The sequence below is a fragment of the Pinus tabuliformis genome, chromosome 8 (assembly GCF_031772625.1).
Source record: "Pinus tabuliformis cultivar Carrire ecotype Pingquan chromosome 8, CPIR1, whole genome shotgun sequence".
Lineage (NCBI taxonomy): Eukaryota > Viridiplantae > Streptophyta > Pinopsida > Pinales > Pinaceae > Pinus > Pinus tabuliformis.
The window spans coordinates 1,341,403,046-1,341,429,672 of record NC_142294.1 but is presented as its reverse complement, the minus strand read 5'-3'; the positions used below and the strand labels follow the sequence as shown (position 1 = coordinate 1,341,429,672).

General features: G+C 39.8%; 1 protein-coding gene across 14 annotated transcripts in view; it reads right to left on the bottom strand.

Moving 5' to 3' along the window:
- The window catches only part of LOC149240432 (nudix hydrolase 19, chloroplastic-like), a 391,868-nt gene that overhangs the window by 234,465 nt on the left and 130,776 nt on the right, over window positions 1–26,627 (bottom strand). For 13 of the 14 annotated variants that reach the window (XR_016246532.1, XM_089373698.1, XM_089373701.1 and 10 more), the window contains 6 exons: window positions 26,110–26,285; window positions 25,803–25,938; window positions 25,586–25,687; window positions 25,279–25,335; window positions 5,250–5,377; window positions 4,928–5,129 (listed from right to left, as the gene is read on the bottom strand). Coding sequence is in view for 13 of the 14 variants with exons in the window: in XM_089373698.1 (XP_089229824.1) it covers window positions 4,928–5,129; window positions 5,250–5,377; window positions 25,279–25,335; window positions 25,586–25,687; window positions 25,803–25,938; window positions 26,110–26,285 (801 nt within the window). In the remaining variant the exon portion in view is untranslated. The remainder of the gene's footprint in view (window positions 1–4,927; window positions 5,130–5,249; window positions 5,378–25,278; window positions 25,336–25,585; window positions 25,688–25,802; window positions 25,939–26,109; window positions 26,286–26,627) is intronic. The other variant, XM_089373710.1, reaches the window with a different exon arrangement.

Sequence of the window (26,627 nt, the reverse complement as noted above, 5' to 3'; positions counted from 1 at the left end):
AAGTTCCATGAAAATTCTAGCAATGGCTACTCTTGGATTTTGACTGCTACTGATTATTTCACTAAATGGGTTGAAGCCATTCCTGCTAAGAATGCCACTGAAAAGGTGATTATGGATTTCATTGAGAATAATATCATTACTAGATTTGGTGTCCCCGCTAAGATCACTACTGACAATGCCAAAGCTTTCAGTTCTTCAGAGTTTACATCTTTTTGTTTCAAATATGGCATTGTCTTATCTCATTCATCGAATTACTATCCTCAGGGTAATGGTTTGGCTGAATCAAGTAATAAAAATCTCATAACCATTATCAAGAAAATAGTAGGAGATAACAAGAAGTCTTGGGACAGCAAAATCAAGTATGCGTTGTGGGCAGACAGAATTACTAAGAAGAAATCTACTGGTAAATCTCCCTTTGAATTGGTTTATGGCTTGGATGTTACTTTACCTGTGCACCTAAAATTGCCAGCCTATCAGCTTCTCCAAAATTTTTCCACTGATAAAGATGTTGTTCAGAATAGGATAGATCAGATTGTGGAATTAGATGAGACTCGTCGGACAGATTTTGAAACTATATGTAAAAATCAATCTAATATTAAGAGAAGCTTTGATAAATGCTCTAGATCTAGATCTTTGCAGGTTGGAGATATGGTTTTACTTTGGGATCGCAAAAATGAAAAACCAGGAAAGCATAAAAAGTTTGACAGCTTGTGGTTGGGACCGTACATCATTAGAGACATAGCTGGACCAAACTCATTCCACTTGAGCAGATTGGATGGTGAACCACTTCATCTACCAGCGAACGGCCAAATGCTCAAGCTGTTCTTCAGAGATGATATCTGATGCCATGGGGCATCTTTTGTATTGTATTTCTATCCCTACTCCTTGTCTTTTCAGCATTTCATTTCTGTTTTTAGGATTAGATCTACTTTTCATGTTATTAGTTAGTCAATAAATGAAGAGCTTTTATCTTTCCTGTACTTAATGCATATGATGATTTGGGAATGGACGCTACTTATTTTTATTTGTGTGTTGTATGGATGCAGATTCTGGATTCTCACATTCCTACCAGTGCAGCAACGTGTCCCCAAGTAGAGCCAGATGTTGACCACTACTGGTCAACTACCCATGCAGTACACCTCCTTTCTGTTGGCAGAGAAGGGTAGCTCCTGAGCGACATGTCCGTGCCAGCCTACAGTCATCGACAGCTTGATCATTTTGTTGTAAACCCAGTCTGCATGTTTGAATTGTAAATAATCTAAGCAGATCAGAGTCATGTATGTAAAGTTGCCTAGGTGGACCTAACTTTCTAATGATGATCTGCGTCCCGGGAGGTTTTTAGTCTCACCGATCCATGGATCGGCAGAGTTTTCCTTCAAACCCGACCCCAAAGCCGGGATGCATTTTGTTATTAGGACTTTAGGAGAATCCTAGCGTGTTAATCTGCTAGATTATAGTTGTGTCGCAGAACTGGGTGGTTTATGAGGGTCTATGATAAAGTGGGTTCGTCCCCTTAAGATGTAAATTGTAAAAGTCATGATGTAATGTGTCTTGAGGGTTGAGAAATGTTTAAATCCCCTCGTGAGTCCTAGGTCCTAGGTCCTAGGGGATGTTTCCAACGGTTTGGTTCAAATGATCCATTTAGAAAATAAATAAAATATTAAAATAAAATTTAAAAAAAATAATAAAAAATTCATAAAACAAAGCAAAAACCCTAAATAATAAAATAATAATATTTTTTGTGAACACATGCAAAATATCATTTTTAAATAAAATCGACGGATGAGATCAAGAGGTGTCTTGATCCTCATCAACGGTCGAGATAAGTTCTACATGGATCACCCAAAACTAGCCGTTGGGATCATTTCCTTCTTATAGGGTCTTAGGGGGTCATTTTAGAGGTTTATCTGATCTGTGAGTCTGTACTGAAAGCTCTCTTGTAAACTGATTTCTGATTAATAAAAAGACTTTGGGGTTCAAACTGGCTGGTGTTACTCTCCGGAATTGCTGTGAGGTTTTCATTTTTTCTGCATATTTCAGTTTTCAGCAGTAAATAATAGCTGGTTTTCAGAGCATTGTGGGTACAGGTAGCTTGCTCATGTGCTAGGGTTTGAATGTTGTAGGTTTTTTTTTTTTGGAATAATGGCAGGTATCTCCATTATTCCTTGAATTCTAGCGGCATTTCTTGCCCTCTTTGCTGATGTTTGCTTGAAGTGTGCAGGAAACCTTTAGGTGCAGGGTATTTGTGGGCGTTTGGGGAAGTTCTGGGCTGAACCAGCCGACTCCCACAGGCTGTTCTGTGCAGAGCCCAGCTGATTGTGCCCTGGGTTAATCTGTTAAAGTTTATTTCATGTTTTACATTGAGAAATTTTCCTTCTGATTCATAGTAAAGTTCAAATTTTCTGATATTTCAAAAGTACTACTGCAATTATTGTTAAATTTGGCTGTCCAGAGCTGTAATTTTTGTTATTCTAGCTAATTTTTCGAGGGTTTTACTCTGAAATTCTGCATATATCTGCGAGATTTTGTTGTCTGTCTTTCAGGATTATAGTGTTGCTGTCCTGAGAATAAAAGTGCTTTCTTTGGAGGCTGGCATAAGCGTGAAATTTTGTTTTGTCACCGAGTAAAAGGAACCAGGTACTTCATATGTTCAACATGGTCGATTAATGTGAAATGAGCAACACGTTATCTCATGCAGGCATCAGGTAAGTCCGTCGTGAACGCTGATACATCTCTCAGAAAGTCGATTTACAAATTCGAGCTTGACTTATGAAGGGTTTGGTAAATGTATAGAACAGATTTCTAGAACGCAAATCTCGATATATTTTGAGCCATATTCACTCCGAAATCTTAGTATCTGGTCCAAATCCTTTCGATTTCGTGTTTCCCTCAGCGTGGATTGTGTTTGTTTGGCGTGTTTAAATTTTTTTTGGTTTCGAGCCTTTCCCCTGGACGTCACCTGTACACAGAAATTCTGAAGACAGCCTGATTAGCTTTCACCCAGCGTTCCTTCTTTCAGTGATACGACTTAGTTACTGTTTCATTTCTCTTGCCTCCTCATTCGCTGGTTTTTCCTTTTTTCGGTTTATGGTCCTCGACTGATTGCATCACCTTGCTGGTTTCATTGCCAAATACGCTGCCGTCAGGGTTTTCGCCTCAGATAAATCGGTTTTTCTCATCAACAGTCGATCAGCAAACTTCTCAAATCTCTGCTCCCGTCAAGCGAAACCCCTGCCTCATTTTTGTTTCCGAAATTTCTGGTTTTGCTGCATCCAATTTTCAGTCCCCCGCGTGCATCGATGTTGTGATAAATCGAAACCTCGCCCCAAGCCTTCGTCTGCGTGTTTGAGCTTGATTCGCATCTCTTTTCCGCAGTTTGATTCACGCCGGCCAGGTCACGATTTCTCTTTCGCGTATTCTCCTTTCGTTTGGCAGGTATTTTTCGATTTGTTTGGGCATCAAATGCGTGGTCACGTCTTCGACTAGGGTTGGCTTGTTCAAACTTACGCATATGTGACCATTGCGTTTTCATTTTTTGATGCGTTTGGGCTGCTGTCTTTAGTGTAGTCGTAGTTTTAGTTTTAGGAACATAGTTTGTTGGTTTAAGTTTATGGTTTTAGATTTTATTTTATTTAGTTTAGAGTCCTTAAAATTTTCATGTATCAGCGTTAATTTTGATTGCAATTAGATTTTAGATTTGATTTTAATAATATAAAAATAAAATAAAAAAGGGGATCTTGAAATAGTTTAGGCTTAGTTTATTTCTCTTATGGTTAGATTCTAGAATTTTCTTTTATAGTTTGTAATTATTTTATGTTTTGTTTTATTTAGATTTTAAAGTAGCTTTAAATTTTGTCATAAAAAAAAAAAAAAAAAAAAAAATAATATATGTTTTTTTTTTTTTTTTTGTCTTAGCCTTATTTTAGATTAATTTTTTAAATTTCTTTTCTTAAATAATAATAAAAAAAAAAAAATATTGCGGAAATTGTCTTTGCCAGTTCAGTCTTTTATTTATGCTGTATCTTTCACGCTGAGATCTGAATCCAAATTAGATATATGGTTTTACTGTTATTTGAAGCGAAATTATTTCTCTTAGTTTTGCTGGATATCGTCATTCGAAGAGCTTTGTGGTTTTTGCTGGATATTTAAGGCATTGTTCTGATCATCTGATAATAAATGGTTGTTGTCCGTGGTTCATGTTCTTCGATCATCTAGCTAGTAATCATTTAGATCTCTTAAGGCACTGGTCTGCTCAATTCGTCAAGTCTTTTAGTGCATCTCGTCTCCTGGCCCAACTGTTTGGTAGTTGGCCTTCATCTTTCCTCAGGGTCTACCCCCCTTAGCCGTGGGAGACAGGCTTAAACGGAGAGACCGGGGATCAGAGTGACAGCCCCCGGTCTGAGCGTTGTCGTGTCAATCCGCGCGACAACAGACCCCAAATTCGACAAATCTACAATGGCTATACCAATGGTGGAGAATGAATCCTAATGGGAACAGAAGATGTATAAAAATATAATCTCTGAAAGTGGTATATGATACATCAGAAACTCGTTTATGCTCCCAATCACAAGTACTTAACATCTTTGTAAGTGACAGATCACAATATTCTCAATACAAGTGTAAATTGCATGATATTTTGATAAATTATGGAATACATCCCAGAGTCAAACTCCTAGGCATGTTTTAATAACAGAAAAACTGTCGCTTGCATAAAAGTGTCAGAATTATAGATGGATAACTTGATAGTTCGTTGAAATAGAAGCTATAGCTAGGCTGTTAGCAATTAAATAGATTCCATGGATAGTAGAAAGATTAGGAAATACCTAGAATTAGGAGGGATTCACTGTAAACCCAGAAAATGGAAACAAGCAAAAGTGACTCTGATAGCCACATGTAAATTGGATGAATTTTTAAGACAATATATTACCTCTAACTCATTATCATTTACAGCAGGCTTTGGCAAAGAATCAACGTCACGAATTGAAGAAAGGCTTGAGTTATCAATTGGTACTACTTGTTCGCGTCGCATTGGTGAAACTTTAGAGGCACTAGATTCATTTTTTTCTGCACTAGCTATAAATCCTACCATAAGAGATGATGGGAAAGGCCATGGCTGAGAAGCAATATATCTGCACAAAGAAGAAAAAGGCAATCCAAAGTCAGTACAGTGCAAGGTATTTAAAATGGTTAGAGAAAACATAGGCATATAGATACAAAAGTAATTGAAAATATGTAAAAATTACTAGCACCTTACGCTGCTTTCGTCTACGATTATTCCAGCCTCTTCATGCACCTCCCTTGCTATAGCCATTTCAAAAGTCTCCCCAATTTCAACAAAACCTGCCAATAAAGAATATCGGCCTGGTTCCCATTTACTCTGCAAAACGAACAATAATCGCCAATTTTGAAAACAAATTAGTTTTGAAATTATATTATATGAATTTAAAGTATTTATTAACTTCCAATATTATATGAATTTAAAGTATCTATTTACTTCCAAAGTTAATAAGTTTGTTTTCTACTTGAAGGGGTATTGCAAAAAAAAATATTTTGATTAGGTTAATTTTTCCAACACCATTTCGTGAATTTTTCTTAGTTACTATGTGGAATATTAAATTTAGCCAATTTGTTATGTGTTAAGACGTAGGTTCCTTTAAATCAAAATTATTCCTTATAGATATTAAATTTAAATTACTCCTTAATAATCTTTATAACGTTGATTGCCTAATTTATGTTAATAAATTCAAGTCTTCATATCATATACATTTTTAGTTTTAGGTCTCTATCTATATAAAGATATGTTAATAAATTCAAGTCTTCATTTTTAGTTTTAGGTGTCGATCTATATTTTTATATCTTATTTATAAAGCTTCTAGGCCTATATATTTGTTAGGCTAATTAGAGAATTAATCATGTCATTAATGAAGATATCTAAAGTTAATAGCCCTTCCATGAGCATAATAGGATTAGAAAATGTTAGGTAGTTTTACGAAGTAATACTATGAACTAGGAAGATCTCTGTAAGCATTATTACGCATCAGAATATATTACCATGCATTAGGACAAGGAAGTAACAATTCCACCCTCCTTGACCTTAGTATCAGTGACACCTACTTGTATGTAATAATAGCAGAAAACTTATCCCTGCATATGAGCTTGAATTTACGAAATTGAATTTATTAATCTAAATTGTACCTCAGATACTTATAGCGATATTTTGTGTTCGGGAAAAAACTACAAAGGTAAAGACATATCAATGACGACATTATCTAGCAGCATCACCATCAAAATCGCCATCACCATCTCCATCTCCACCACCAATACCATCATCAACACCAACCGCTTCAGCGCCTGAGCTAACCATTATAATGTGTTCATTGGAAGCCATCTTGGAAACACTAAAAGGGTCGCCAACAGCCAATACCAAGGAAGAACGCCCTCACCTTGAGGGAGAGAATTCAAAGGGACCCAAAGGTTTCTAGAGAATTGCAAAAGATTAAGTTTCCAGAATTTTCAGGAGGGCGAGCCGAAGAACCTGATGAAGCATGGATGGAAGGAACGACAAGATGTTTCACGCTAAGAGAATTGTCTTCCATCTCTAAGACAAATATCGTTATATTTCAGCTAAGGGAAAGTGCCTTGATTTGGTGGGCAAATCTAGAGAGACAATTGCATCTCACAACAGACAACATTCCCTGGGTTGTTCGAGGAAATATTTTGCGCAAAGTATTTACCACCTTACTTTCAAGAGCAAGATGTTGGAGCTTTTCACATGTTAGTCCAACGTAACAAAACAGTAGAAGAATATGAAATGAGGTTTATAGAACTCGTCAAATACGTTACTTATCTAGATACTAATGAATGTCAAGCTAAGTGTTTTGTGTATGGACTAAATCCTTGAATCGGGGCCATAATTAGAATGTGGAAGTCATCATCAGTAGCAGAGGCAGTTGAATATGCCCGCTATACAAAATAGCATCTAGTGATCAAAAGGGATGTCAGGCCGACAAGGCCCCCACAGCGAGGATTTCCAGGGAGGACTCCCCGGAACTTCTTCAGGGGAAGTAGCTCGAGACCACCTCCTTATCGTAATAGATTTTCCCCAAGAGGAGTAGGAGCAAAATCCCATGACAGTTAATGGTATATCTACAAAATCGTCAAGATCTAACACAACTAAGTGGAACTCTCAAGGAACTACTAATAGAGGAAGAAGTGTGAGAGGAAGTAGCACAAGAGGACAAAGCTCCTTTTCTAGAAATTCAGCATCTGACTCAAGGGGATCACCCAAGGTTCATTGTTGAGGATGTTGAGGACCACATTTTCAATGTGATTGTCTGGAAGCCTCGTCAAGTATAATGCATAGAGAAGGAAAAGAACCATCATCAAATACCCAATCATAGAATCCATCCAATAGTCAACAACAACCAGGCAGAACATCAACACACTGTAGTGGAGTCCCCAAGTACTATTAACAGCATAAAACTCAAAATCTTATTTGATATTGGTGCTACTGATAGTTTCATTTCACCATATGCATTAAATAAAAGTGGGTTGGCGGCCCGCAAACAAAACAATTTTAGACAAGTAGAAATGGCTTCAGGAGAACTTCAATCTATAGATTTAAGTGTTGAAGGATGCAAAGTTGATCTAAGGGTTTGTTCAACTAAGTTAAAAGTATATGTCACAACCCTAGGAACTTATGATCTCGTCATAGGGATGGATTACTTAAAAGCTCATCAAGCTTGGGTAGATTGTTATGGGAAAAGAATTCTCTGCATAAATAATGAAGGAAAGACAATCCAAATCCAAGGTATTAAGAGGAAAGTATCTTTACGCTTCATCTTAGCAATGAAAATGAAGTGTTTCCTAAGAAAAGGTTGTTAGGTATATTTAGTTAAGGAAGTAAGCAAGGACAAAGGGCCATCCTAGAGCAATATCTGGTGTTATCTGAATTTCCAGATGCTTTTCCAAAGTAACTACCAGTTACAGAAAGAATAGGTATCCAATGCCCTGAATTGATGACCTCTTTGACCAAATGAAAGGGGCTTCTATCTTTTCAAAAGTCGATTTATGGTCAGGTTATCATCAATTAAGAATTAAGGAAGTGATATTTGTAAGACTTCTTTCCGAACACGCTTCAAGCATTATGAATTCACGATAGTACCATTTGGATTGACCAATGCACCAGCAGTATTCATGAATCTTATGAATAGTGTTTTCCGCAAGTATCTCAACCATTTTGTACAAGTCTTCTTAGATGATATTCTCATCTACTCCAAAAATTAAAAGGAGCACGAAGAAATTTGCAAATAGTATTACCCTGTCTCAAGGAACACCAGTTATATGAAAAGTTATCCAAGTGTTCCTTCTTTCAAAAGAAAATTCATTTCCTAGATCATATTATATCTACTGAAAGGATTTCCGTAGATCTTGAGAAGGTAAAAGCAATCATGGATTGGGCGACACTGAAAAATGCACATGAAGTATGAAGTTTTATGGGTTTATCCAAATACTATCGAAGGTTTGTAGAAGGGTTCTCAAAAATTGCAAAGTCTATCATAACCCTCTATCATAAAGGAGTTAGAGATGAATGGACTAAGCAATATCACATGGCATTCTCTAAGCCTAAAAGATTGTTGACCAGTGCACCAATCTTGCGAGTACTTGATGTGGACAAAGTCTTTACAGTATGTACTGATGCATCCAAACCAATGTTGCACGAAGCGGGAGCGAAGCGGAAGCGCGAAGCGGAAGCGCAGAGCGCGAAAGCGTCATTTTCCAAAAATCTAGGAAGCGAAGCGTCCGCGGAAGCGTCTGCTATATATATATATATTTTTATATTTTTTTGCATTTATACTCAAAACAAACATCCCAAATACCAAATTAATTGTAGAAGACATGAAAACATGCATATTTTTGCATAAATCAAGATAGATATGGCATCCATGATTCCATTGTAGTTACTAGTATGTACAACAATCATCTATATTCTAGCTATTACAAACATACATCAAATTTTTAAGCATATTATAAAACATAAAACATTTAAGCATATTATAAAACATAAAACATAGAGCATATTATGATTTATCTAGCAAGTGAGCAACTGTCAACATTTGTCATGTCCAAAATTTAAATAATAATGTTTACAAAATATGTCACTTGATCACCGCCAAGCCAAAAAGGTTCAAAATTCAAATTCACAAGTCTACAAGTCTAATGAGTAATCTATGACAAAAAGAAGTAGATTGTGAATATATCTACTAATCTCTCCTCCTTCCACCACGAATAGAACGTGATGGCGGGCCTCCACGTGGTGGCAATGAAGAAGATGGTCCCTGTGTAAGTCGTGGCACTGGAACTGATGAAGAAGAACCCCCTGCCGTTGGTGTTGAACCATGGAACCTAGAAACCAAGGGACCAGATGGGGGTGGGGGTGGTGGCATATCAAGACCCGTGTCATCATCCTAGAATCGCTCAAAAAATTCATGCAAAAAAAAAAAACACTAGTTAACAAAAAAATTAAAAACATGAATTAGAGAAATGCTTTATAAGGGAAAATTGGAAAATTCATACCACAATGGACATACCTGGATAAGAGCCTCCTCTATTTGCTCTAGTCGCAACACTCCATCCTCCAAATTGGTCTCCTCTGGATTCTTGTCCCAAGTCAACAAGTCTTTATTAGACTTTGCATCTTCACAGTAATGGGACAACAATCGCAAGTTGTAATGAACATAAACCAAGCTCTCTGCCCGGTCTAAATTCAACCTGTTCCTTTTAACACTGTGGATGAAAGAATAAGAGCTCCAACACCTTTCTGCAGAAGAAGTGTTTACCACCTGTGATAGCACCCGCAATGCCAAACTCTGTAGAAGTGGAGTAGGCCCTCCATGCATGTTCCACCACTCAAGAGCAGAAAAATGCTCTCGATCTTGAATTGCATGCATGCTCCCAAATGGACCAGTGTTGCTCGTATAGTTGCTCACCTGTCTCCGTACCAATGCAGCCTCCTCATTATCAGGGATTAATCTACTCAATGCAGCCATATATTTTTCGTGAACCTCTCTATCTTGGTGTGGTTTTTTCCTGCTCCCCCCCCCAGGTGCTGGTGTTGAAAGCCATGATGGATGATAGTATTTATGTGTCAAAACATATGCTAATGCATGCAATGGAACATTTAGCATTTCCCATCGGTTTTCCACCTCTGCACGAATATAATTGTACAAGGTGGTATCTCTAGGCTCAACAATGTCTTTAATCTGCCCCAACATGCTATCCATTTGCTCATACACCTCCCCAATTACTGGTCGATCTGAATCTGCAAACTTGATCATGTAATAAATTGGTTTGGTGAATTGCAAAACATATTTAACCTGTGACCAAAAGTAACTGTCAAGAACAGTGTCCTTGACTTCATTAGCACCATCTGTGTCAGTGTTAATTTCATCCCATGTTTCAGCACACACCAGATTAGTTAAAGCTTGTCTCACCCTCACTAGCCGCCTAAAGGTGAGGTAATAACTAGCAAATCTTGTCTTTGCAATTTTAAGCAATTGCAACTTGGAGAAAGTGCCATAGAAGTAGTTTACCCTTGTATGCCCTGTGATGAATTTAATGAGCTGCTTCCCTTTCCTGTAAACCTCAGCAATCCACCCACAATCTTTGTGTTTCACAATATCATGCATCAAAAGGTTCAATGTGTGAACCAGGCACCCAGACCAAAAGATGTGTGGATGAGTACGCTCAATAATTTTTCCTGCTGCCTTACAATTTGCTGCATTATCTGTGATCACTTGAACCACATTATTCGGACCAACATCTTTGATTGATGTCAAGAGGAGATCTGCAATGTTTTGTGCAGTTGCACTGATGGAGGAGGAGTCATGACATGCAATAAATACTGCACCACTAGAAGAAACACCAAGAACATTTATCAAATGTTGGTTTCTAATATTTGTCCACCCATCTGATACAATGGATACCCCAGAATCCACCCACTCATGTGTAAAACGTGTCAAAGCTCTTTGAACCTTAGCTTTTTCTCTTTCTAATAACACTGTTCTAGCTTTCTCATAGTTGGGGGCCTTGTATCCTTTTAGGGCTTCATTGATGGCCTTTACCATGTCATGCCAATAGGGAGAGCGAAGCACATTGAATGGTACACCGCAAGCACACAGAAAACGGACTATCTTTCCATCCACATCATCCCTCCCAGCAACATTAAGGAAATCCCCTATTGTTCTTCTACCTCCAGAGGTTGCAGAAGTACCATGAGGAGATGGGCAACTACCAAATTTAGAGGTTGAACTTGATTCAGAATGAGTTTTTTGTTTCTTGTTTTTTTGTTGTGCAGCCATCTCTATTTGGATGTATTTTGTTCTTTGTTCAGCTGAAATTTTTGGGCAAATTTGTACCCCCACAGAACCCTTTTTTTCATCACTGTCCAGCACCCCACAAAGATGCCTCCTCAGACGGGTATATGAACCACAATATGGTCTTCCTCCATGACAATCATGAGGGCACATCCATTTGTAAGATCCACCACCCTTTCCCCCATCAAGTTTGGTCACATAGTTCCACAAGGGTGTTGATGTACCTTTCCCATCTTGTGCTTCAGTGTCCCCTTCAAGTTCATCCCCTTCCTCTTCAAACCCTTCCTCCTCATCATACATTGGGTCACCAAGTTCATCCCCTTCCTCTTCCCCTCTATTCCTCACCTTTGCCATCATTAAAACCAAGAGTGGAATGATACATAGAAGCCAAAAGAACACCATCTTGGAATATGGATATAGGTGGTGGACAACCTGTAAATAAAGGAGCAAGTAGAGACAATGGGAAAGAGTAGGAGAGGGAGGAGCAAAATACAATTTTTTTTTCAAGAAAACAAGGGAGTTTGGGGTTTGAACTTACCTCTTTAGCTCTTGTAGATGAAGTCCTCCAAGCTCCTCCTCCTTCTCCTAGCTCCTCCTTCTTCACTCCTCCAAGCTCTCCTCTCTTCTCCTCTCCTTTCCTCTCTTCTCTTCTCCTCTCCTCTCTTCTCTTCTCCAACTCTCATAAACTCAAAGTGAGAAAATGAGAAGAGAATGGGGGCTTTATTCTTTTCTAAACTCACCCTAAACTAACCCTAACCTCACCCTAACCCACCCCCTCATGCTAACTTAAGTGAACTTTTTAAAAAAATTAAAAAAAAAAACCGAGTTATATGCTGCCCGCGCGGAGTTTACTGGAAGCGCGCTTCCGGGCCTGAAGCGTTGCGCTTCCGGAGGCCCGAAGCGCCCTCCGAAGCGCGGATCCGGGCCAACGCTTCATGAATTCCAGGAATCGTTTTTAAAAAAAGGAATCGCGCTTCAGAAATTTGGAATCGCGCTTCGGGGAGAGGTTCCGGAACGCTTCCGTACGGGACGCGATTCCGGCCTCGGATCCGGGGGGGGGGGCGATTCCTGCAACACTGATCCAAACAAGGATTAGGTGCCATATTAATGCAAGACAGAGGAGTAATAGTGTATGCCTCAAGGAAATTAAAGCCTCATGAAGAACTCTACGCCACGCACGATTTAGAATTAGTCATTGTAGTGTTAGCTTTAAATATATGGAGACACTACCTTGTAGCAAAAAGCTTTATGCTCAAAAGCGACCAACAAAGTTTACAATATTAGTTTACCCAAAGGGACTTGAATGCTAGACAAAGACAATGGAGTGAGTTCTTCCTAGTGAGGGTTGAGTTATTCCCAGTGAGGCAGTGCAGAGAAATGCACAGTGGCTTCAGATTGGTAGTTCAATTTGCTGGAGAGAAATTTGTTCTCAGCTCCAAAGGTCAAGCAGAGGTTCCAAAATGTCGGAGAGACAATTTTCTCAACAAAGGTAGGCAAAATGACTTCATCGAAGACTGATTGGAGACTTGACATCAAAGAGACTGCGCAGAGCAGCACAGAGGCTTCAAGAGGCCGAGTTTTCTAAAGGTTGGTTGTGTCGAGATTGCTTGTGGAGGAAGGGTAATTCCCTTCAATCATTTTGCCCAAATATTCTTGTTGTTTGGATTTCCAGTTGGGCATCCATAGATGTACTCAGATTTCCACTGTAGCATAATTAAATAAAACCCTCATCTGTTGCATCGGCTTTCCCGCATTAGGTTTTTTTAGGGGACTTTTGGCCAAAAATCAGTGTTATTTTTATGTGTGCGCTAATATTTTCTCAGTTCCAGCGCTATTTATTTTCCGCAGTTTTATTTTTGATGGTTGTAGAGTGTTTATTTCGATGTTGTCATAGCAATAAGTTGAATAATTAATTTATCAGTTAGGAGAAATAATACTAGTTGTTGAAATAGGATTTTGTATTGGAATTTTCACATGGTATCAGAGGGTGAATGATCAGTTGAGAAGCTAAGAAGCGGAGAAGGGAATTTCGTTGCTTAGAAGGGGCAGCAAGTCGAAATTCCTAGAGGCAGCACAGTTCATTGCCAAGCAGACCGAGCTGCTTGGGGAAGTTCGATTTTTTGAGTGCAGGAGGCAAAAAAAGTTTGAATTTCCTAGATCAGTGATTCTAGCAAGCAGAGGGAGCAGCAACAGCTTAGTTTTTCGTTGAGCATATTCTTGTTTGGACGCAGAGGTTGGACGCAGAAGGTTTTGCTACAGGTTGTAGAAGCAGAATCCACGTCGAGTGGAAGAGAAGCACATACAGTAGAGGGAAGGGAACTTCGAGTCTCGGAAGTTCGAATTTCCAATTGCATATTGGTAGTAGCAGCTTATAGGACCACGCATTCTAGAAGGGAGTGTGAGTAGCAAAGTAGCAGTCGAGCACATGGAAAGAGGGAGTTTTCAACTTGATTAGAGATGGCCACAATTAGGCTGAGAGATCAGGATAGGTTGGAGGGTTCCTCCAACTATGTCATCTGCAAGGCCAGGATGTCCTTCTTATTAAGATGAATATGGCTTGAAGCTCTAGATAGACAATGTTGTGGCAGTTCCCTAGGATGCGGATCAGCTGAAGGAATATAGAAAGGAGATGGTGTGGACGAAGCAGTTGATCCTGGATGCAGTCCAAGACCATATTATCTCACACATAGCTAGCAAGGATATTGGTAAAGAGATGTGGGATGCTCTCGCCACACTGTATCAGGGCACTTCTGAGCAGCGAAAGATGTTCCTGGAGTAGAAGTTGAAATGTATCAAGATGCAGAAGGGGGAAGGCATAGATCCCTTCCTCACCACGATTCAGGAGCTCTGGGCCTAGCTTGCAATTGTTGGGCCAACGCCTGAACCAACAGAGTTAGTGAGATCGGCACTAAACAGTGTCTCTGACAAGTGGCAAGTTTTTGTCCAAGTATATTGGGTAGAGACAAGCTACAAGATTGGGATAGGATGTGAGCTGACTTGCAGCAGGAGGAGTTGAGGCAAGCTCTGGTAAAGAGCTCCATCATGTTGATTTTTGTGTACCTTGGGAGGTACTCCAAGCCCTAGCATTCGAGGGTTGGAGGTCAAAGCACCACAAATGGTCTTGTGGGCTTGAGGACCAAGCTTGGGGGTTTTGGCACCCATCATGTTTTGGGACAAAACCATGATGATTTCATGGCATGTGATGGATGAGGATGATAGTGCTCGAAAAGACGATTCCAATGCATCGAAAATCGTCCGAATCCAAGTTGTCATATGGGATAAAATGAATTTTGAATTTGACATGGTAATTATGGATATTTCAAATTGTCAACTTGAAGTAAATCACAATTAGACGTGTCGGTTCAAGTTGTTTTCGTGGAGGCCTTGAAAGGCTATATATAGGAGACGTGAAGTCTCATTTGGGGCATCCAAGAGTGCATCATTTCATAGGATTTTCTCTGAAATAGGTCAAGCCTAAGGAGGAGGATGAAGGTGAGATAAAAGTCTAGTTTTTGGGCATACATACACCTGTGATGAGGCTGAGAAGCTATAGGAAGTAGGCCGCAGGCCTAGAGGCAATTTCGGGCATGATTTGTGGTGTTGTTTATCTCTGTTTTGGGTCTGAGTTGAGCTAGAAGGGAGGCTGCATACCTTGAGGAGAATCTGATACCTGTGCATGGACTTTTTAGGACTGTCTTCCCTATGGTATGATGCCACAGTCCTATTCTGTGTTTGCTTATTTGGCCACAGTCCTATAGAAGAGTTTTGTGAGGATTGTTGTCCTTAACAAGCTGAAATAGTGTGCCATCTATAGCAATGAAGGGAGGAGGATCTTGTGGAGAGGAAGCCGCAGTCTTCTAGGTGCCTGTTGGAGTGTTTTAGGGTTGTGACAAAATTTTGTGGGTGCCCTAACCATTGAGGAACTACAACAGCACTCACAGTCAGAGGTATGTTGATGAGATAGTGTTGAATTTGATGCTAGAGGATCAATCCTAGGTTGGACAGATGTGCTTGTCATCTTTGTGAGTTGTTAAGGTGACAAGGTGCCCTAGACATGTTGTCATAAAGGACCTTGTACAACAAAAGGTGGGCACACTTGGCAATCCATGTATTGGATCATTGGTTGGATCAGATGATAGGCAGCTGTGGGAGTCAAGGAGAGGGGGCAGATCTATTGATCAGATGCCCTAGTGACAGATCCCACAGAGATAGTGCAGCGTGGTGAACAACAGCATGCTTAGAGGTGTATTGGGTCAAGGGTTGACTCTTGCAAGGATCTGTTTGATGTGTTGATTATAGCAGCCCTTAGGAGTTGTTTGGTGGATCCCATGTGAACTGTTGGGAGGCCTACCAAGCAGCCAAGGTGACAGCAGTCACATTAGATCAAGAGGCAAGAGGACAACAACAAGGTATGTTGCAAATCGACTCATGTACGATGGATTGATGGTGTCCTAGGTAAGGACACATGGAAGATTGGTGAAGTTTGTGGGCAGCCATGTGTAAGGATCTCCCAGGTATGAAGATGCCCTAACTAGGTGCAGATGCTATAGCGTGGACTTGGTCTCTCGTGCACTGTTGGAGGGCAATGTGAGAGAAGCCCATGTGTGGACGAGATTGGACACTTATGGTCTACCGGAGGACAGTGTCCATGTTGGAGCCGAAGTGCAGTACCTTGTGTTGGAAATAATACTAAGAGGGGGGGGTGAATCAATATTTACAATTCAATAATTTTTCATTTCCCAATCAGATTTATATATGCTACTTCAGTGAAGTGAACTTGCGTGTGTACGCAACTATGATTAAAGAAACTAGCGTATACCCAGAGAACTTATGATTTTGTTAATTCATCATGTGTTGATCTTTCATCAATGCATCAGTACTTTATTATATAGTAACTATGTGCAGTAATAACATAATAAACCATCACACATAAGCAGCGAACATGAACACCAAGATTTAAGGTGGAAACCCAATGCGGGAGAAAAACCACCTATTGTTGCCGTCTTTGTCTTTTTTTAATATAAAGAAAATCTGTTTACAATCTTGTACTGATGCAAACACATACCAATATGCAGGCACCCATCTGCAGAAGGCTACAACCTTCTCTCGTTCTCCAGCTTCTACTGGAAGGGAGCTATAACCCCCTAGCTCTTGCACTAGCCGATCTGTTTACTAGTACGTAGGTGTCAGCCTAGTACGTAGGTGTCGTCCTACAGAAGGCTATGACCTTCTCTCTTCCTCCAGGGACAAGGTTTCATAAATTTTCAGATTGGATGCTCCAGGTACACAAAAACATAATATGAAGGTCTCGTTTCATCAAATTTTCACACTGGACCCTTCAGAAACTTTGAAGCTCAAACTCTAACAATAATTGCATCAACCAATAATCAGTCAATCTGAATAGTCAGACCACTATCACCATAACACTATGTTTAATCTGCATCATCATTCATAACCAACTGCAACCTCAAAAATCATACATCAGAATGCATACACTACTTTAATGAGCCCAACCTGCATGTATACGCTACTTCCTATAACCAAACCTGCGTATACCTCCAAAACTACTGAATCATAAAAACTTCTTAATCAAATATGTACCAACCAGTAATATTTTGAACATCTGTTGTCAAAATACAGAGATCTAGATGGTCAGCAGCAAATATCACCCTTCTCACTTAATCAATCAATCAATTAGACACAATCTCCTGATGCATTGAGTTCTACTTTCAGATCCAAGAAGACATCATTGACAGACAACAGTAAACCAGCAACAGTGATCAGATAGATCAGTCATTTCTGAATAACAGGCTTTTCTTTTGCATACACTAAGTGGGAGCTTCGAACTAGCATGTATACGCACCTTCACAAAGGCGAACCAACATATAGATATGCAAATACTAACTTACAACATTGTTGCTATTCCAAATTTCAGACATACCCAGATCATGACATTAAACAATAAAACATGTGTAAGCAATTAGATCTAGCCCAACCAATATCAGATCATTCAATGATAAGTCATTTCAGGTCTCATGATCCTGATCCAACATTGAATTCAAGGTGCACACAATATTTCAAATTATATCATAATCATAGCCCCTGCAACATAAAATATACTTTAGATAGAAGTATTCCTAATAAACCCCTTTACTTGCACACATGGCCCTTTGATCTTCTCCTCCTTATATTGTTTTTGGCCTTTCTCAATACCTCGAACCAAAACAACACTTAGAACCGGTGGTATTCTTGGACGGGATCAAATAGTCGTTACTCCGTTCAATATTGTGGGCTAATACCATGGTATTGACCCTTGGTATTCTTTAAACTTGAATTTCCTTGTTTTTCCAACCCATACACGCTTTTCCTCTTATGAAAGTGTGTGCATACATATATATGCTCTTTTTGTTCTATGAACTAGCATGTATACGCTTCTTTGACAAGGTTAACTTGTGCATACAGCTTAAGCTACCTTACAACATCCTTTTCCTTCAACTTCTTGATTTTGATCAATAGACCTTTGTTCCATCATCTTGTTCTTTTGTACCAATGCCATGTTACCTCTGAATTGATCTGTTACAATGTGAGTTGCCCTTTATCAAATCTGAACTGACCTGTGAGTGAGTTGCCATCAAGGACAACACCTATATAATAATACCAACACCTTGATGGACAAAGGTGATTGTTAGCCTAGCAGTTGTTGGAGCTCAAGGGTCTAATCAACCAGGAGCATGATTAAGTAGTCTGAGACTTGCATGTAGAGAAGGAATTTTGCAGTAGATGATGGAAAATCCTCCTAGCCCGTGTTCACTGTAGGAGATGGACATCTTGCAGTAATAGGTGGAAGCCCCCCATGCCCTATATTGGTCTTCATCGTTGCAGCACAAGAAGACCATAGTGAGCTGAAATGCCAGAGTAGCGGAGGAGCAGCATTGGGAAAATTGAGAGTTGTTCACAAGTGGAGCTGTGAACAACTCGACAGGAGTCTCGATGATTTGTGCCCTTGATGGATGAAGGGACAACTAGATAGCAGATTGGATAGCCGAGATTCAGTGGCCAGATGGACTTGGAGCATTGATATAATACAAGGGGCTCCCGTAGCAAGGTATAATACAAGAGGTTGGGTACCTCAAGGATCCTGCCCCTCAATTCTTGTTGTCCTCCTGACTACAGCACGATGTCTCCTCACTTCTTCTCAAGTGGCACATGAGCACTCATGGCACAATCGTCATCCTCCTCGACTTCTTTCTCCACCTTCGTTGGTGCTACCTTAGAGTCAGAAGCCTCTCCTTTACTCTTCTTCCTCGAACACTGGTTCGCATACTGACCTAATTCCCCACAATGGAAGCACTTGACCTTGGAGAGGTCCTTCTTCTTCGTCTTCTCCTTCTTTCCCGCAGGTGCTAGAGTTGCATCCTCTTCCTCCTCCTTCTCGATCCTGACCCCTTTGCTACTACTCCCCGTCTTGGTCAGTCATCTGATCTCTTCTTGACAAAGAGCCGCCCACAGTGCTTCCCAATATAGAAGACTCGCCCTGCCTAGTATGCTCTGGACAAATGTCTCTGAATCCTTGGAGACTACGTTAAGTGCGGTCCTTACCATCAACTCTTGATCCAGGGTGGCCCCTATGGAAGTCAGTTGGTCACGGATCCCCTTCAACCGACCGAGGAAGACATCTATCTACTCTCCCTTCTGCATCTGATATGACCTTCGCTAATTCTCCAGGAGCATCTTCCTCTGCACAGAAGTATGTTGGTACAATGTCTTCAAAGTGTCCCACATATCCTTTGTTGTTTCCTTCTCGGCAATGTGTGGGACCACATGATCCTTGACCCCATCAAGGATGATACAATTTTCCTTATCCATTGCCTCCTCGTACCTTTCATTAGCTATCGGGTTAACTGGGATAGCTATCACTCTCAAGGCGAAGCCCTTGATACGATGTCTGTCAAGAATGGACAAGATCCTGGCCTTCCGGACTATGAAGTTGGACGCTTCGTCCAACCTGTCCTGATCTCTCAACCCATTCACAGCCATCTCGCTGCTCTTCTGTCGACTCCTCCGAGTCTCTCTACTTCCCACCTGGAAGTTCTCGGTTCGACTCATGCTCAGTCTCTCTACTTCCTGCCCAGAAGTTCTCTTTTGGACTCCCTCCAAGTCCCTATTTCCCTCCTAGAAATCCTTTTGCCAACCGTCAAGTTGCCCCTCTACAATCGTATGTGCAACTGCAACACTAATCCGGATTCCTTGGCTAGAAATTCGCCTCGGCAACAACTTCCTCTACCTTAGTCTTGCCTTGTTCGGTATTGTTCTAACCACAGTTCCCCACTAGCTTCGCTCCCGCAAACTGCCCACAGCTTCCTTCACCCCAACAACTGAAGGATTGAGCCTCTTAGCTCTGCGCAATCCTGGCACCGGCAAAACAACTCCCTCAGCCAACTGCGTCAGCCCTCCTGGGCTCTACGTGAGCCTCTCTCTGGCCCAGACTGATGACGCAGCCCCTTTGCATCAACCCTTCCTCTGTTGCTTCTACAAGGATCAGCTACTGTCACTCGGGATAGCTGATTCTGCTGCAAATGCTCTACTCAGTTGATGCCTTTAGCTCTCCAATGATTTGCAACCACGCTTTGATACCATGTTGAATTTTCTAAGTCTATCCGTTAGAAAATTAATATGTATTCTGCTGGTTTATTTCTTCTACTTGTTTAAATTTGAACAAGTTATTTAATACATTTAAATACCGAAATAAACACAATACAATCACAACATCTACAGATCATCAGCTGAAAGAAAACAAACACACAAGTGACACCGTTATTTTTGGACAAATGTCCCCAGAAAAAACCAATGCGGGAAAATCGGTGCAGTTATTCTAAGGGTTTATTATTATGCAGTATTTCCTTGAGTACAACTGGGTGCCTAACCGGCTCACTCGGCAGAGAAAATACATGGCAGCAATACCTCTATATTTGGAAACAGGTATTCAGAAAACTTGTCCCATGAAACCCTCTCCAACACAACTAAATCTCACAATCCTCTGAGGCACTATGAGACCCTATGCGTCACTCCAGCAGCCTCTATGTGGATGATGTAGTCCCTCTGGCCTTTCCGTTGTCTCTACTCGGCTCTGCGTGGCCTGAACTGGTTGTTGCTCTCGCTCTCCCTGCTTCTGTGTTGGTCTCTCAGAACTGTCTTTACCTCTCTGTCCAGTACTTACTGCCCCTCGTTGTTGATCACTGATTCACTCTTGCTTAGCAACCCCGCTCTAGCAAAATGAATGACTAATCACTCTGGTGTGTTCTCTGACTGACCCTCAAGCCTCTTCTTATACTTTTCTCATTGGTCCTTCAACAGCTGAGATTAAATCTCTAATCAACGGCTAAGATTAGATTTGGCTCAATCCATGACTTTTGGAACATTCTAACCCAGTTTTATATTAATAACCATTAATATTTTATTTTTCCTAAGTTTAGACTTAGGAACTCCATTAAAAATATTAATTATTTTAATATCTGCCAAACCGGGTACAATCTGTCCAAACCATTTCTAGTCCTTGGATATCTCATGTGCTTTAGCCTCTCCACCAATTTTCATGGCTAGAGCACATCCGATGCTACCCCAAATCAACATTGTATCATTTACTTCATTTTATCCTAGATTTAGCTTTCGCATTTTCTAGGAGTTGCATTTGCACTCCCAAATTATACTTGTAAACATTGTATCCTTTTGTCCCATTGACCTATTTATGGTCATTCATTGGACATTAATAAAATTATATTGTCTACTACAAACATGACAGAGAAATGGGTGGGGAAGTCCCTTAACACAACACAGTGGAAGAAGTTCACAGCACTAGCCATGTGTGACTGGAAGAGAGAGACATGGCATCTACGACATAAAGGAAGAGAATGCTTGATGTTCATATGCTCAGAAGAGAAGGAAAATGGGAAAAGCACAAACACAGAGGAAAGAAGAATTAACCCAATGGTATTACAAGTAAAATGAGTAAAGCCAACATGTGAACCATTCACAATCACAACATTTTGAAAACCAAAACCTCAAACAAATATGTGAACACCACCAAAGAAGAAAATTGGGCCCAAATATGAAACATGAACCCTACAAAACCCGACCAATGACAAACATGTTGTAGAGTGTTAGGGTAATTTTTCCCTAGGGTTTTCTTGCACAATTAGGTACTTGTTCAACAAATATTTTTCATAATTTACAAGGTACCAGTTGTAATACAGAAGACATCCTTTGTACCCACAGTCAACGATATCACACTTCTGAACAATTCATAAGATAGAACTTCAACACAGGATATATTTCCACAATCAACAAATAATGAACAACACATTTCAACAATTGCAGCGTTAACTGAGTTTGAACAACCAGACAATCCAATCAGTCTCACAGTCTGAAGTTTCACAGGAATTCGACACTTTACTTTTTCAACTACACTATGTAATACAACTGGCTAGAATATAAAAACTAACTGCAGATCAGACCCTGCTCTGCTCCGCTACTACTCAAACCAGGTTAAGAATGAAGGCGCAAGTATTAAATTTTGTTTTTTCTTGTCGGGACTCCTCAGACCATATCTATGTCTTTAGCAAGGGTGTGATTACTTTGTTCCTAAGTCACCTGACACGGGGATTCGGGACACGTAGGATTCGGGATTCGTGGTGTCGGATTCGGGACACGCTGACCCCCCGGAACAGGACACGTTAGGACACGTTATATATTATTTTATATAATATATATATATATATATATATAATATATTTATATATATATATATATATATATATTAAAATTTATTAAATATTATCATATTTCTTACACAAATTTTAATTAATGATACAAATTTATTGATTTCAAACATAGATCTTCATCTATAGCTATTAGCATGCATAGTACATACAAAATTCAAATAAATGTCAATGGTACTAGTCACATAAATGATAAATCTATTAAAAATTTAAATCATGATTCATAATTCATAACTGAAAGACAACTTACAACTACAAGATAGTAAGATAAACACACTGACAACTGTAGTTTTCTCATTAAGTCATCAAATCAAAATGTGTTACATAGGCAGTGTTAGTGCAATGCCAATGGCAAATAGAAATAGAAAATATAAAACAACTACAGGTATACAAGCCTCAAGGCATCAATCAGCATCAGAATCAACATCATTGTCCCCATCATCATGGTCCCCACTGCTCTCCTCTACATCCTCCTCCTCCCCTGTATCCATAGTCGCCTTTGCATCTGCTGGTATGGAGGCTGACCCCTCTAAGTCATCAAATCTAACAGGCTCTAGCACTGGATCATTGAGATCCATGTTGGCCAATGCCAACTCAACAATGGTGTCCAGACCCATATCATCAGGAACAGTGTTACTTGGGAGCGGGAGTGAAAGCGGGGAGCGGGAGCGACATATTCAGAAGCTCTTGGTTTGGTGCTCTTGATTAAATATGAGTTCCATACCCTAATAAATGACAAAATTCAATGGAAACATTGCAATCCCCCAATCCTAAAATCCTGAAAAACTGATAAGTCTGCTGGATTTTGAATGAAATCTAAAATTCTACTTTCTCCATATGAAATCCAATGAGGCTGGAACCACTCTCAAACATCCTGAGTCATTTCATGGTAATGTTAAAAATTTAAGTAAAAGGATGAAAATGAAGATTAAGGAGAATGTCACTTTTACTTTAAGAATTTAACATTACCATGAATAGCATATCAATACTAGGGCCTAGACTTGATTATGAAGCTACCAAAATGCTCTACTCCTTGCTGCAACAGCACAAATCACTTACCAAATGAAAATATTAATGAGCAAACACGCCCTTTTCATACCCGCGCTGAGCTTAGCGAGTCCTGGAAACCGGACACGTGTCCTAAAATCACGACACGCCCCTGAAAATTGTGACACGCCCTCGGACACGACGTGTCCGAAACGGACACGACGTGTCCTGTGATTTGGACACGAATCCGGACCGAATCGTGTCGGATTCGCCGGATTCGGGATTCGCAGGGGGTTTAGGACGAATCCGGTTTCCTAGCTTTGTTCTAGCTTCCACGATGTATCTTGGCCCACAGCGTGCCCTTCTAAACACTTCGTTCAGCTTCACGACCAGTATCCACCTACAGCGAGAATGCTAAGGTTCCTGTCCTTTAGTGCACTAGACAAATTGCAAGTGCTTCACAGTCTTTCAAAACTTCCAAATGAAACCCAAACTCAGCTACAGGGATGACGTCCCAATTCAAGCAATCTAGTCACACCTTCTTCACTTTGTTCTTCTTAGAAAATCACCTTATCGGGACTCCTCAAACATTATTACAAGTTTTGTTGCCCTAATCTGAAGATTTTTTGTGGCCAAAACAAAAAGCACAAGAGCAAGCTTTGTTGCCTCCCAGTGGTCATTATGTGCTAGAGCACGCTACCCTTCCAGACAGAGATTCTCCTACAACACAACATCAAACAAACAGAACTTCACTATCCCTCAACTTGTAATTTTTGTGCCAGAATGATATCATAAGGCAAACAAAGGCTCCAATGTCTTCCAAAAGATATTCTTGTGCCCAGAACATAACAAGACCAATAGAAACTTGCTTCCTCAAAGAGAACTCACGTGCCAAAACAAAGAGAAGAAATAGGAGGATGTCAACTTAAGGTGGAATCTTTCACCACCGAAATTGACAAGAAGAAAGGGGTCATACAACCCTCAGAGCCTCGGGCTCAAGAAAAAAGCAGAGATATATTGATCCAAAACGAATTCATCCCTCTCATGTTTATAGATTTCCTATAGGGGTCTCTTCTTCTTAAACTGAGTAAATTTTACTCCAAACCCCAATTTTGAGTTTTTTTGCCCAGCTGCCCTAAAACTTGCCCAACATAGGGTATTTTGGGGTTTTTCCCCTTTATTGAGGACTATAGCCTATGGGGATTGAAAGGCTATTTTGTCCCTTAGGCATTCCCGGGAACATTACACATATAGAATCCCTAACAGCATAAACATGCACCCACCTGCAACTTGAAACCCTGTTATACCCAACAACAGAAGGTGGCAAAATAATAAAGCAAGAACACATAATCCTAGGAAGTAGATTAATATGCAAGCAGACACAGGCCGACAAAAAGAGGTGTGATTCATTTCTGCATCTTTGGTGTATCTCATATATTCATTTTTTAACAAATCTAATGTCGTGGTCCATAGTTCACCAAATCTCTACTTGAATTGGCTTGGCCCTCGATCATAGTCTCAATTAACCATTTAATGGGTGCTATTGAGTAGTATTGTGCATATGTTGGTTGTGGTATAGTACATACTGCCCAATTGATGCATGAGCAATGTTACAAGGTTCATGTTGGGCTCCAAAGCATACTTTTATCATTTACATCGATGTTTTCTCAAAATGCAAGGTGACTAGTGCCTTACAAAAATAATCAAAGGCACTTTCTAACGCATTTTTTAACAAAAACATATTGAACTTTATGCTAATATGCTTATGTGATCGTATTTCAGTTAACAAGGTTGCAGCCATCTTTAGTGATATATCTCACCCAAACCAGTCCAATGTTGATTTTCAACAGAATCATGGAATGGCAGGGTTTATGCCATTGTGGCTTCAGTATGTTCATGTTTGTGTGAACTCTACATTCAAATAGAAATGCAAGCAATTAAAGATACTTCCATCGAAAAAAATATGCAGAATATTAAGATTTGGGCATAAGGTCTATGGCACTTACACTGATCTCTAGAGTCTACACTTCTCAGGGGTATCATTTTGATTACTTAGTAATAGTTGAAAAGTAATGTAAGCGACTAATATAACTAAAATCAAATGGAAAAGAACAAATAACCATTCACGTAATCTTTCTTACCTGCCTCCCAAGGAGTACATAGTCCCCATCAGCAATGACCATTATAACTGCAGGGTCCTGCACCGCAGCTAATTTAATCCATGACTGAAAACTATGCAGTGCTCTTTGCAAATGCTTTGAATTAATGATGTCATCTAAGGCATCAGCTTGCAAGGTTGCACCCTATTTAGGAGCCGGGTAATTATTTACAATTTTTCTAAACTAAGTGGTGAAAAATTAAAAACCCTGTAGTAGTACATATTGTTTACAAGGATATTTCTGTGCTGTGTATCTCGCCGTGCCTGTTTCCTAAAAGATATGAGCATACCAGTCGTGGATATACAACAGCATTACATGACTCGGATGAGCACTTTAAACTATGTCCACCATCTTTTGATACTTTCCTCATACCACAATGCCCACAGAACCTCTGTAATATTAAAGAGAGAAGAAAACAGTAAACATAAAAATAAGTTTTATGATAAGATACTTGAGAAAAGAAATATTGTAATAAACTTGAAATACAAGAGATTAAACCGAAATACATTTTGGCTATGCCACTCAATCATTCCCCGTGCATAAGCAAGTAACCCTGCCTCTGATGCCTTCATGTTAGGTCCATATCTACGAAGGTCCACCAATTCCGTCCCTTCTAGCCACATAGGCTTGGTTCCTCCTGCACTGTGAAAAGATCAGCAATTACATCAATGGCGCTATAGTTCACCTGTTGCATTTTCTTGTTCTAGTATAAACTTGCCCTAAAGAAAAAAGCAATAAGAACAAGTACATTTCTCTATAATACATGCAGACATATATAAAAGCACAAGCTCATTGTCAACAAAATAAAAGTACCTGAAAAAATCGGCCACATCAATTGCAAAGACAGGAGTATCATCATTTGTTGTTAATCCAAGAAAAATAGGATCGCAAGACTGTAAATGGTCTCTTATAGTATCTACCTTGCAAACTGGGATGATTAGTGGCTGTCCATCTTTTACCAAATTTTTGTTTCTTGCTACTGGCACCACCTGTGAGAATAACCACGTCAATTACAACTCAGTATACCAGGAATTGTATAAAATAAACATGTAACACGATCTAAAGACATGATATTACACTGCAATAGCCAGCTAATGCAAAAACAGTTCTCTTAATCAGCAACCTCTTTTGCAATGAACAGCGAATATGTCAGGACTCAGAGGTCCAGAAAATAAAAGTTTAAGAGTGTCAACAAACTAAAAACATATTCCGAACCAGAACTACAGCAGAACTGGTTTGTCCGAAAATCACGAACTGGACTTCAACCAACCTAATAACTGATGATAAGACATGGTCAAATAAAAATATACATAAAATAATCAAAATTTAAT